General features: G+C 56.5%; 1 protein-coding gene across 1 annotated transcript in view; it reads right to left on the reverse strand.

Annotated features, from left to right (window-relative positions):
• Positions 1–10941, reverse strand: part of CSPG5 (chondroitin sulfate proteoglycan 5) — a 37406-nt gene extending 26465 nt beyond the window's left edge. Inside the window, exons 1-2 of the mRNA XM_073334921.1 lie at positions 10784–10941; positions 7427–9092 (exon numbers count right to left, since the gene is read on the reverse strand). Coding sequence (XP_073191022.1) covers positions 7427–9092; positions 10784–10883 — 1766 coding nt within the window. The 5' untranslated portion in view covers positions 10884–10941. The remainder of the gene's footprint in view (positions 1–7426; positions 9093–10783) is intronic.
• Positions 10942–12858: the final 1917 nt, after the last annotated feature.

Consider the following 12858-nt stretch of genomic DNA (forward strand, 5'->3'; position numbering starts at 1 on the left):
CAATCCACTAGGCCGTCCTTCCGCCTCGGAGAGCGCTATGCTGGATGAGGGCATGCCCGGCCTCTCCCTGAGGCCAACCCCTGATAAATCACAAACCCCTAAGGCAGAGGCTGCATGTGCAGTCAGGCAGTGACCCAGCACGCCAGCCCAGGCTGGGGTCCAACCACGTCCACCCAGGGCAGTGACAGACACGTGAGCCCGGGACAGGGGCCAATCACGTCGGGACAGGGTCCAATCACGTCCACCCAGGGCAGTGACCCAGCACTTCTGCCCAGGACAGGGTCCACTCACATTCAGCAGATAAGGTTCCATTCTCCTTGTCTCTAAATTCATATACAATGGGGCCTCTCACGTCTGCACACAGGGTACATGTACATTGTGTGCATCATACAACACACGCTTGCCCTCCCCCTAGTGCACATGAGGTACGTGCCATTTGTATATGTGGCCTTCCCTTGGGCACATGGGGTACATACTGAACGTTACACACATGGTCTCCCCCTTAGCACACGGGACATATGCCATATGTTACATATGTGGCTGTGCACATGGCATACATTACACACGTGGCTGCCCCCGGTGCACATGGCATACATTCCATGCGTGGCCGTCCCCTGTGCACACGGGGTACATGGCATACGTTACACACGTGGCCTCCCCCTGTGCACATGGGGTACATGGCATACATTACACACGTGGCTGCCCCCGGTGCACATGGCATACATTCCATGCGTGGCCGTCCCCTGTGCACACGGGGTACATGGCATACATTACACACGTGGCCTCCCCCTGTGCACACGGGGTACATGGCATACGTTACACACGTGGCCTCCCCCTGTGCACATGGGGTACATGGCATACATTACACACGTGGCTGCCCCCGGTGCACATGGCATACATTCCATGCGTGGCCGTCCCCTGTGCACACGGGGTACATGGCATACATTACACACGTGGCCTCCCCCTGTGCACATGGGGTACATGGCATACATTACACACGTGGCCTCCCCCTGTGCACATGGGGTACATGTCGTATATTACATGCATGGTCTCCTCCTGTGCACACAGGGAATATGGCAGTGGCCCATTAACAGCCAGCCCTGGCTTTCCTGCAGCACAATCTGCCAGTGCCGATTAGCGACACGGGAGCATCGCAGTGTGCGTCTCAACAGAGCAGCACTGACCTAATTCCTGCCCCGCTAAGCCCAGGCAGTGCTGTGGGGGCAGGGAGGAATGGGAAAACCCTTTCCCCTCGCCATCCTTGCCCTGCCGGCACTCAGGGACCTGGCCTGCCCTCTTGATTACTAATGGCACCCAGGCAACAACAGACCCGGCTGCCCCAGCCACAGGGGGCTGGGCCAGGATCCACGCTCCTGGAGGGCTGCTGTGGGAGCGGCAAAGGGAGCAGAGGAACTCTGGGGCTTGGTACTCGCCAGCTCCTCCCTGGCGTCACCCCGAGTTCAGCTCAGGCCCCAAGCGAGCGTCCCTGGGGCCTGAGCAGGGAGCCTGAGGGGGCAGAAAAGGGCAGTCGCCAGCAGGCGTATCTCCTTCCATTGCTGCTCCTTCCGGCTGATGCAGCCTGATGGGGGAGAGTGGCCTTCTTCTGCCCCATCCCCCGGCCATACACTCAGGTCCCCGGAGGAATGGGACTGCAGAGGCCACGGAGAAGCAAAGATAGGGTGGGGAACAGGGAGAAGGAACCCCCAGGAGCCGGCTAGCAGAGCTGGGTGGATATCAGCAGTCATGAGGTTGGGGAAAGAGGGAGTCGTGTGGTTATCGGATGTGAGGGGACCCGGAGCAGCCACACACCCTGCTCTGAGAGGTCAGGAGCTGTCTGCAGGTAGCATGTCACCCCGAACAGCCCTGCTGCCTCCGGCACCACCGCTCGCTGGCCAGCCCCACCAAGCCACAGGCTGGCAGACCTCCAGTGGCTCACCCGGAGAGACTCGGGGAGATTCCTGCCCACATGGGTGACTCCGGAAGGCCAGGAGCCAAGCAGGGAAGGGAAAGGAAATTCCTCCCAGCCAGGTGCTGCAGAACGTCTGCAACGGGTACGCCCGGAAAACACTAATTGTCATTCTGCTGCTGACTGCAGATAATAGATCCCCTTCAAACCAGACCTGAAAGGGAAGCTCTGAGACAGGGGAAGGGGGAAAAAGGAAAGGAAGAGGGCAAGAGACAGAAAGGGAGGGGAAAGTGAAAGAGACAGAGATAGAGGGAGCTAAATGAGTGCTGTTAAGGATTATTATTGACAGCTTCATTAGCTTTTGCCCTAGATCTGTGGTGCTCAGATAACACAGTGATTGGTGCTAATACAAAAAGGACAGACAGAGTGGAAGGGGCTGGGCAGACGGACGGACAGACAGACCGATAGGGTTTACATGGCACAATACAAATTCCTCCTGGATATTCCCGAAGCCCGGACAGAAACCCAATTTTCCCTGCACTCAGGCACATCCACTAAGCACCTGCTGCTGTGGCAGCCCCATGGTAGCTGCTGTAACTAACCCGCTTTTGAAGGCAGAGATTGGCCTGGCTGTGAGCAAAATGCCCAAAGAGGGGTAACTAGCAAACAGGGCAGTGCAGCGGGCTGTGATACTGTTCATGAGGTCGGGATGTGGCTCTGCCCCTCAGGGGTCCTGGGTCACCCCGATCCTGTGGCTAGGAGGCTTTATCACCCCCCCACACACACACCACTCAAAGACACCTCCATATTTCTTCCCAGGATTATGACAGATGATCTGCTACATCCAGAGACACCAGGGGGCCAGCGTGCTTCTACCCAGAGAGCCCAATGCAAACACCATTGTGGATTCAGGCTCCCCATGTCTGGGGCAGAGAGAGAGAGGGGCTCAAGGTGGTCCAATAGGGAATTTCTCTGGGGTGCCCACCACTGGACGTCTCACGAGGACTCCGAACTAAGCAATAAACCCCCTAGCTGGGCAGAGGCAGCCAGGGAACCTCCATCTTGCCCACCGGCCAGAGCACATGCAGTCCCTGTCCTAGGGAGTTTAGACCCAGCAGGATCTGACAGAAAGAGCCCTGCCCAGCTCAGCCTCTCTGCAGGACAGTTGGGAAGAGAGAGTTTCTCAGATAAGCAGGTCCCACACAGTTCACTCGAAAATCAAGATGGGCACAAAGGTCAGCGCCAGGTCTGAAATCCCCCAGGGCTCGGGGGGGGGGTCTAGATCCAGAATTTGGGCCCAGCCCCATCTCCGAGTTTAGAGACAAAAGCCAGCCCTGCAGATGGAGCCATGACTGAGCTGGTGGTCGGCACGCAACCAGAGCCTGGGTGTTGTGTGCTGGCTGGGGGGCCACCCGATTGAGCAGGATGCCAGCTGAATTGTACTCTGGCTCCACTGTCCAGGTGGCTCTCAAGGGCAGTCCTGGGATAGACATGTAACCCTATTGATATAACTAGGAGTCAATAAGGGGAGACAGGAATCAAAGGGAAATAAAAATCACCTCACACCCAGCTGTGGAGGAGCCTCTGCAGGGGAGCAGGAGAAGCCCCATCACTCGAGTCCTTTCAGACAGGACAGGACATAACATGGGAGAAGAGAGTGGTGGGAATGGTCCTGTATTGGCACCAGGGAGCGGGGCTGGATGGTCTATTAATTGGGATCTTCCAGCAGCTATAACTGTACCATGCACTCTGCAACCCGGGCACAGCGCACTGCAGTGCATCTCCTCAGCAGCCTGCGCTCCTGCGAGCACATCACACCCAGGCTAGGCTAGGCAAGTGGGATAGGGTGGTGGGCTTGGGGGAACATTGGTCGACCTTCTATTGGGAAAGGGGGCTGCATAGTTTGGAGGCCTCCCCACAATAGAAGGGGAACCAATCTCCTGGGGGACAGGCTGGCTTGAGTAGTCAGGAGAGGGTTAAACTCATAACAAAAGGGGAGGGGAAGAAGAGGGAAGATCTGGGCACTCAGCACCAAATGGAGATGGTGAGAACAAAATTAATCAAGGAGCAAAGAAGACAAAATTCCTGAATTGCCTGTACACCAATGCTAGGAGCCTGCTAACGAACACTAGGAATTGGAATTGCTCATTTATGAGCATCAATTTGATCCAGTTGGTAACGCTGAAACCTGGTGGGAAGATTCACATGACTGGAATGTTAAAATCAATGGTTATACCCTATTTTGGAAGGATCGAGTGGGCAGAAGGGGAGGGAGAGTGGCACTCTATGTTAAAAACGGCATTACCGGTTTCCAAGTCACTGACAACTAGGAAGAAATTATCTTGAATGTTTATGGCTCAACATCCTAACAAATCACGCTCAAGGTGGGGTATTAGTGTCGGCTACAGACCATCAAATCATAGCAGGGAACAGGATGACCGGATCTGTAAACACCGGTCTAATGAGAACAATCAGAAAAAAATCAGAATCAGAATATCAGGGTTGGAAGGGACCTCTGGAGGTCATCTAGTCCAACCCCCTGCTCAAAGCAGGACCAATCCCCAATTTTTGCCCCAGATCCCTAAATGGCCCCCTCAAGGATTGAACTCACAACCCTGGGTTTAGCAGGCCAATGCTCAAACCACTGAGCTAGCTGTGTGATCAAGGGGGACTTCAATTTGAGTGCAACAGGCTGTGTTGAGTGCAAAACATCCTTGGAATGTCTTAATATTATAGATGACAATTCCCTAACTCAAAAAGAGTTGCGTCCAACACAGGAAAATTCGATATTAGACCTCATCTTGACAGATAAAGAGGAACAGATCACAGAACTAAAAATTCATGGTGGCTTAGGTACAAGTGATCAAAACTTGATCACATTTATAATGCGCAAACAGAATAAAGTCCAAACCAGTGACATATACACACGTGGGGCTTCAAAAGGGCCAATGTCACAACGCCGAAAACAATCATGAGCCATATCAGCTGGGAGGAAGAATGTAATCAGCAAAGTGTGAACGATAATTGGGAATGGTTTGAGAACACTTTACGAGATGCCCAAAAAGCCACAAGCCCACAACGGAGGACGAAAGCCATATTGGCTAAAAAGCCGACCTGACATAGAGGGGAAGTAAAAGCAGTTTTTAAATCAAGACTGGAGGGTTTTCTAAAGATCTGCTCTAGGAATTATTCTGGGGGAGTTCGCTGGCCTGTAGCATACAGGAGGTCAGACTCAATGATCACAGTAGTTCCTTTTGGCCTTGGAATGCATGAATCTATGAACCTGTCCCCCACACACCATACTGGCTCCCCACAGAACCTTGAGCCTAGATCAAAGTCTTGATCCTTATCTTCAAAGAGCTCCCTTGCCTGGGCCCAGCATATCTAAAAGAGCCTAAAGCACCGGGCTTTCAGGCCATGATCAACAGCTCTGCTCCTCAGGCACCTAATGGGCTCAGATCATCTGTGTGAGAGACAGAGCTCATGCCAGGGCTCGGCCAAGCATATGGAACCAACTAAGGGCCACCACAAACCTTCTCGCAGCAAGGTGAGCAGCCAGCCGCCGCGCTCTGACCAGTCCTTCTCTATATAGACCCAGAGCAGCGTGACACCACCCTGCCAAAACACTCCACGGCACACACAATTCTCTGCCGCAGGAGGGGATGAGAGAGAGCAAACCACACAGGACAGGTTTCGGAGTAGCAGCCGTGTTAGTCTGTATTCGCAAAAACTTGGGGCACCTAGAGACTAACCAACTTATTTGAGCATGAGCGTTCGTGAGCTACAGCTCGCCGCGTCGGACAGAGGTTGGTCACGTTGCTTACTGCCCCACTGGAAAGAGCTCAGAGGCTGGGGCGCTGAACGTGGAATAAGGAAGAGAAAAGAAGACACCTGAGACTTCCCTCAAAGGAAGCCCCTATCTAACACCACCAGTGAGCTGGGACAGCAGCCCCGCTAACTCATGACTCTGCCCACCCATGGACCCCCCGGACAACCCACTCCACGCAGAGCCCAATAGAAATGTAACACAAGAGCACTTCCACTGGGCTGTTCTGTCACCTAAGCTCCCCTCCTGCAGGGAGCAGAACCATGCTAGCTCCCGCCCTGGGAGGGGCCTGTAATGGCAGCTCCCAGTGCATTCATCACCACCCAACGGGGTAGCACACAGCGCTTCATTGCATTGCACACATGAGATGGGAGGCACGGTGCATTCAGCAAGAACAAATCAAATGTAAAAACTCACTGGAAATTAAATAAATCATCTGCAACTTTGTCCCTGCAGGTCCCCTGCAATGGCTGCACCTCAGAGGACATCCACACCCCTGCCCTCCCGTCCTCTCACCGCAGTGATTACATCTCCCTTCTCTTTGCCCCCCTCTACCCTAATCTCCACACTCCAGCCTCAGAGGGTCAGAACTTCCATCACAATGGGAACATATCAACATACGCAGGCGGTGGGGTTCAGATCTCACAAGTTGCACTTGTGTGGTCAAAGGCAATGGAGTTACTCCAGATTTACACGAGAGTCCCTAAGGGGAAGGATGGCCCAGTGGTTAGGACCCTAGTCTAAGACTTGAGAAACTGGCATTCCATTCCCTGCTCTGAAACAGCTTTCCAGTGTCTCCTTGGACAAGGCACTTAACCACTCTGTGTCTCAGTTTCCCATCTGTACATTGGGGGTAACAGCACGGCCCTACCTCGCAGGGGGGGTTGTGAGACTGGGAGATGTTCAGGCACGCTGCTAATGGCTACCTTAGGTAGCGAGCAGAAGGAGGCTCAAGCATGCTCAGATAACAACAGGAATTAAAACCTTTCACATATTTTCTCCCATCAAATGCCACCTGCCTTTCTATGCCATGGTCGCTACGTTCCTCGGAGAGAATATTAACTGGAGGGTGCCATGCCGGTCCCAATCAGGCCTCATTTTTGCTGGGGCCTCTTCCCTCTCTCAACTTTTGATCGACCTGTTTAAGCCAGGGCTGTGGGTTCAAGCCTCCCAACAAGATCTACCTCTCTGAGATCGCAGGAGGGTAATGGCAATCGACGGGAGCTTGCTTCTGGGGGAAACACTTGCTATAATTTCATAAACCGGAGCTCTGCATACTTAAGATATAGTAGGGCGAAAACTGCCCATGCAGCCTCCCAGTTTGGTCCAGCATGTCTTGAACTATGTCATGCATTTTGGTCCAAAATCTAGAGAATTGGAGACACCAATCTCTTCTCCTCTGCACACCTAGAACTGCCTCTTCCCATCTCTCCCCACCTCCCTTCAAATCTCAGCTGAAAACACTTCCATTCTTCCCGAGCTTGGTCTTTTAAACACACACCCTCCCCGATCATAACCTGACTGCATGATCTGCCGCTGCCCAAGCTGATTCTGGGGGCATTCAGGGAACGCGGTTTGCGTGGGAGAGCCTCCCCAGGGAATACAGTTGCATGGCAAGTTTCGGACCTCCCGCCACACTAGCCCCTTTCAGGCCTGGCCCAGGCACCTCCTCGCAGCCCAGGCCTGGTGCTTACCTGCAGAAAGCGCCCAGGCCCTCCACGAGGTAGCACTGGCCCCCGTTGTGGCAGTAGCTGGGGAAGATGTCGCACACGGACTTGCAGGAGTTGTTATGCCTGACATAGCCACTCCTGCACTCGGTGCCGTTCTCGCCGCCGGGTCCCGCTGCCATGGCCGATTGGCTCAGGTCCCTGCTGGTCTCTGCCGGGCGAGGTCTGGAGGTGGCGCTACCCGCAGAGACAACGAAGGTCTGCAGTGGGGGGATGACATAGCGGCGGCTGGTGGACTCAGCCTCCTGCACCGTGGTCTGGATCTTGGGGGTGGCCAGGGTGGGTAGCTTGGAATTATTCTCATCCTCCAGATCCCTGGCCAGCCCACCACCCCCATCCTCCTCCTCTTCCTCCTCGTCCAGCTCGTCATCTTCACCATCCTCATCCCCGTCCGTGTAGAAGGAGGTGGTGGGGTAGAAGTCCGACTCGTCGAAGGGCGTGAAGTCGTCGTAGAGCTCGTGAATGGCCCAGGACGTCGTCTTGTCATCCGGTTTCCTCTTGGGGGAGTCTGCTCCCCCGGGGCCCCTGGCAGGGAAATCCTCCAGGCCCCCACCCCTGCCTTGGCTCTCCCCTTCAAAGAGGTCGTAGTAGTCGATGTCAATGATCTCGGAGACCGACTGATCCGAGGGAGGCTCAGAGGTCTTGAGAGCGTCGACAGGGGGTGTGATGGCCAACTGCAGCCCCGGGGATACCTCGGTAGTGAGCCAGGTTAGATCGGTGTGGCCCAGAGCCCCCTGGGCTGGGGAGCTGCTGGATGACACTAGCCACAGCTCCAGGGGCTCCTCCTTCTGGGCAGAGTCCTGTGCTAGCCCTGTGCTGCTCAGAGTCTGGGTGCCCAGCTCAGGGGCACGGCCATCCGGGGTGGGGGGCTGCAGCACCATTTCCCTGAAGGCCTCCAGCAGCAGCTCCTTCTCGGCTGAGTCAGAGCTGAGGCCTGGTCCTGCCGATGAGCTGGCTGCACCCGCCATCTCCATGGGGACCTGGTCGGCGGACGGGGTGACCGTGAGCTCCACGAAAGCTCCCGGGCTCCACATGCCACCTGGAGAGGCCCTGGCAGGCTGGTCTCCGCTCCCGGCCTCCTCCTGGCTCTCAGGGACAGGGGCGGAGCTCTCCGGCGCTCCCTTTGTGTCACTTAATGCCAAAACAATGGCCCCCCCGTTAACAGACCAAGCCACACTAGTCACGGCTGACGAGGCTTCCATGGCCCCCTCATTGTCCTTAGCCAACAAAGGCTTCGGGGGCCAGGCACTCTGGCTGTCAACCCCCCCGGGGCATCCCAAACAGAGCGATGGTTCATTGTTCTCCTCGCTAATCCCGCCGGGATAATACCGTACAGAGATCCCTGCTCCAGCAAGGCTGCTGACTTGGTCGGCGGAAGCTGCAGCAGCTGTGCCTACGTCTTCTGCTGCCAGCCCTGGGAGATCAGCAGGTGTCTGTCTCCAGGATTCCTTCACTCTGGCTGCCTCCGAGGGCTCCACTGTGTGGCTATTTTCCCCTGCCGCAGTGACATTTCTCAGGAGCTCTCCGCTCTCGGGGTCCTGTTCCCTTCCATGGTCTGGGAGTGACGGGGGGCCCTCCCAGCCAGCCCCCGGCGCCTCCGTGGCGTTCTGGCGCTCTGGGTGCCTTTTGGACGCTAGAGGTTACAGAGGAAAGAAAAAATGTCAGTGCTTTAAAGCCAGGTCTGCAAATCACACGGAGGAACACGCCGCTCTGCGTGTGTTTGTGCTCCGCACCTCTGGACCAGCACCTCTGCATGCCCAAAGGGCGCCCACCAGCCACCCAGATAAATGATCATGGCGTCATTCTGAAACAAACCATTGTTTTCATAACAACAGACACCCCGGTAAAAATAGTGTTTGCATTTGCTAAATTAAGCCCTCGTCTGCGCTCAGTCTCTCTCCTACACTCCCCACTCACACACACACTCTCTCTCTCTTTGATTCATGGTTTCCCCCCACACACACATTTCAAGCGTAGTAAAGCAGCATCAGCTGCAGGGAATAAAACGGGAAAGTTTGTCCCCATTTCCATCCCCTCCTGGCTCTGGCTTCATTATTCCATTCTTGTCTGGGCGTTCCCCCCCGTCTAATCCAAATCCCTGCCGGTCTCCCTCTAACCTTGCTGAACGGGAGATCCTCTCTCTGCACATGCAGCTGATAGGAACTGGGGGAGTGGGTGTATGTTGGTGGGGTTACCCCAGCATGTGAACCTTTGCAGGACGGGTGAAAGCAGGCAGCAGTCTAATCTCTGCCAGCCTGGCTGTTATCTAGTCCGTGGTCATCATAGGGACCATTCATGCCTTTTATGCAGCCACTACTGAAAAATATACAATTATGATGGTTTTCCTCACTTCGTTTTCACTGGGGGGAGGGAACAGAAGGGGCTTTCTTATTATTTCCCAAGGCTGAAGCGCCCCTGCAACCGAATGGCCCTGGTCACGGAGACATGAGCTGTCTCACAGATTCTAAAGCCAGAAGGGACCACTTTGATCATCCAGCCCACCCCCCTGACCGCAACATAGTGCCGGCCACAGAACTTCCCCCAGATCAGTCCTAGAGCCCCTCTTCGAGGAAAAAAACATCCCATCGTGGGTGATGGAGGCTCCACCATGACCCTGGGGAAATGGCTCCGCTGGGATGGGGCTCTGATTGAGTGTCTTGCTGCGCTTAAAAAGAAAAAAAATATCCCTCCGAAATAAACCACGGCCCTGATTCTTTTTTTTTTTTTTTGGGGGGGGGGGGGACAGGGGGAGAAGGTAAGAGGGGCTTCAGGACATAAATGCATCCCAGTACAGACCCAATTTCCCTCCACCGCATTGCATTCCCCCCCCACACACACCACATCCTACAGGTCACACATACACCATGGCCGAGAGGGGGGAGCCCCCACATTCTTCCACACACAGGTATCATGCCAGAGAGGGGAGGGACCCCCCATCATGGCCAGGGGGGGTGCCCCCCACATTCTTCCCCCCCCACATCATGGCTGAGGGGGGAGGGACCCCCCCACATTCTTACAAACACACACACGCATCATGGACGAGTGGGGAGGGACCCCCCCATCATGGCCAGGGGGGAAAGGGGATGCCCCCCACATTCTTTCACCCCCCCCATTTTTACAATACAAAACATTGACGTTTGCAATCTCCTCTCCATGTCTGGGGGCTCCCCACCGGCGGACCCCCCCTCTGTTTTCAATCCCCCCCCCCAGCTCAGCGTGGCTGTGCGGCATCCCTGCACGGAGCGAAGCTGAGGACGGGGAAGGGGGGGCGGGATCCCCGCGAAAGGAAACGCACCCCCCCCCAGCCCCCCCGCGGGGACCTACCGGGAGCGGCCCCCGGGCTGGCCGCGAGGAGCAGGGCGAGAGCCAGCAGCAGGGCAGGTCTCCGGCGGGGACCCCCGGCGGCACCGGCAGCGCTGCCCATTGTGGCATTGGCGAAATCGCCCCCCCCCCGCCGCCGCCGCCGCCGCCGCCCGGCTCGCCGCTGCCGCTGCTCCGCCCGCCCCGACGGCGCCTGGCTCAGCCCCCGACGCGCTGCAGCCGCATGGCCCGGCGCTGGCTGGGGGCGTGGGGGCGGCCGGCGGCTCCCCGCCTTGCCCTGCTCCGGCGCCCGGCTGCACTGGCGGAGCCCAGCCCGCTGCGCCGCCCCGGGCTCCCGGCGCCCGCCTGTAAATGCTGACGCCCGGTGGGCGGCTGGCGGGGCGGGGAGAGGGGGATGCGGCCGGCACGGCCCCTGCCTCCCCCTTCCCCGCCCTGATCCATGCGGGCTGCAGATCCCCCGCCCCCCCGGGCCTCCGGCTGCCCCGGGCCCGCTCCCCGGGCACTGGGGGGGGGTCTGTCTGCGTCAGTCTGTCTGTCTGCACCCGCCTCTGCTGTCCGCGGGTGAGGGGGGAGCTCTGCCCAGACACCCCACCGGGGGCGGGGGGAGAACCGGACCCGAAAGCTCCAGGCAGAGGGCACTGCCCAGCCTCCGCCAGGGGGGACAGGGCTCACCCTGCTTGGGGCGCATCGGACCCAGAGAGAGAACAAGGCCGGGGCACAAGCACGGGGAGACAGAGGTGGGGGGCGCTGGCTGGAAGGGGTTTCCATCATATTCAGGGTTCCCGGTTTGGTTCAAGGGCTCTGCGCATCCCCACTATATACCTTGTTCCAGCGCCCCTGCCCAGAGGTTGGATGGATGGATGGGGGGTGGACCGGGATGGATGCAGAGGGTGGGTGGTGATTGGATAGATAGATTAGATTAGATGATGGTGTATGTGGATGGGTGGGGAGGTGGATGGATGCAGGGGGTGGATGGCGACAGAGAGAGCTGGTGTACGTGGGTGGGTGGGTGGGTGGATGGAGATAGAGAGAGCGCTGGTGTATGTGGATGGGTGGGTGGGTGGGTGGATGGAGACAGAGAGAGAGCTGGTGTATGTCGATGGGTGGATGGAGATGGAGAGCTGGTGTATGTGGATGGGTGGGTGGGTGGATGGAGATAGAGAGAGCGCTGGTGTACGTGGGTGGGTGGGTGGATGGATGCAGGGGGTGGATGGAGACAGAGAGAGCTGGTGTACGTGGATGGGTGGGTGGGTGGATGGAGATAGAGGGAGAGCTGGTGTATGTGGGTGGGTGGGTGGGTGGATGGAGATAGAGAGCTGGTGTATGTGGGTGGGTGGATGCAGGGGGCGGACGGAGATAGAGAGAGAGATTGTCTGTCTGTCTGTCTGTCTGTCTCACAAAAATATGCTGTAGCTCTCCTGCAGGTTCATGGGCTTGGTGCAGGAATCACTGGTGAAATTCTGAGACCCGTGTGGTGCAGGCGATCAGACTAGATTATCGTAACGATCCCTTCGGACCTGAAAATCCCTGAGTCTGCACGCCTCTGACACAGATACAGAGACATCTACCGCATGTGCACGTATGGGGAGAGCAGACGGATGAGACCTGCAGAGACACACAGCAGTAATATAAAGAGAAGGCTGCAGGATGGAGGTGTCTGTACAGTGAGTCTAATGAGACAGAGACACATGCAGCTTCATAGCGTGTCCCGTATGCAGAGCTACACACGCACAGAGGCATCATATATCAATGTATGAGTGCAGCTCATGCATTCAGAAGAGTGAAACATAAAGAGACACAAAGCATTAATGTGCAGCAGTGAGAACACTAGGTAAGCTATCATATGGGGTATAGTACACGGGAGCAACCTGCATGTCTAGAATGAGACAGAGCCATCCCATCTCACTGCACAAAGTCAGCTACGTGCACCAGAATGAGCTGTCAAAGCAGCATTACGCATGAGTGGATAAAGGGCCAATCCATACAAAATGAGAGTCCATGATGGGGTGATAGAAAGGTTTTATCGATTGGCATCTTAGCCCGAAGACTCGAGTGAGGGATGTGGATTGTGCCAAACG

The sequence above is a fragment of the Lepidochelys kempii genome, chromosome 2, assembly GCF_965140265.1.
Source record: "Lepidochelys kempii isolate rLepKem1 chromosome 2, rLepKem1.hap2, whole genome shotgun sequence".
Classification (NCBI taxonomy): Eukaryota; Metazoa; Chordata; order Testudines; family Cheloniidae; genus Lepidochelys; species Lepidochelys kempii.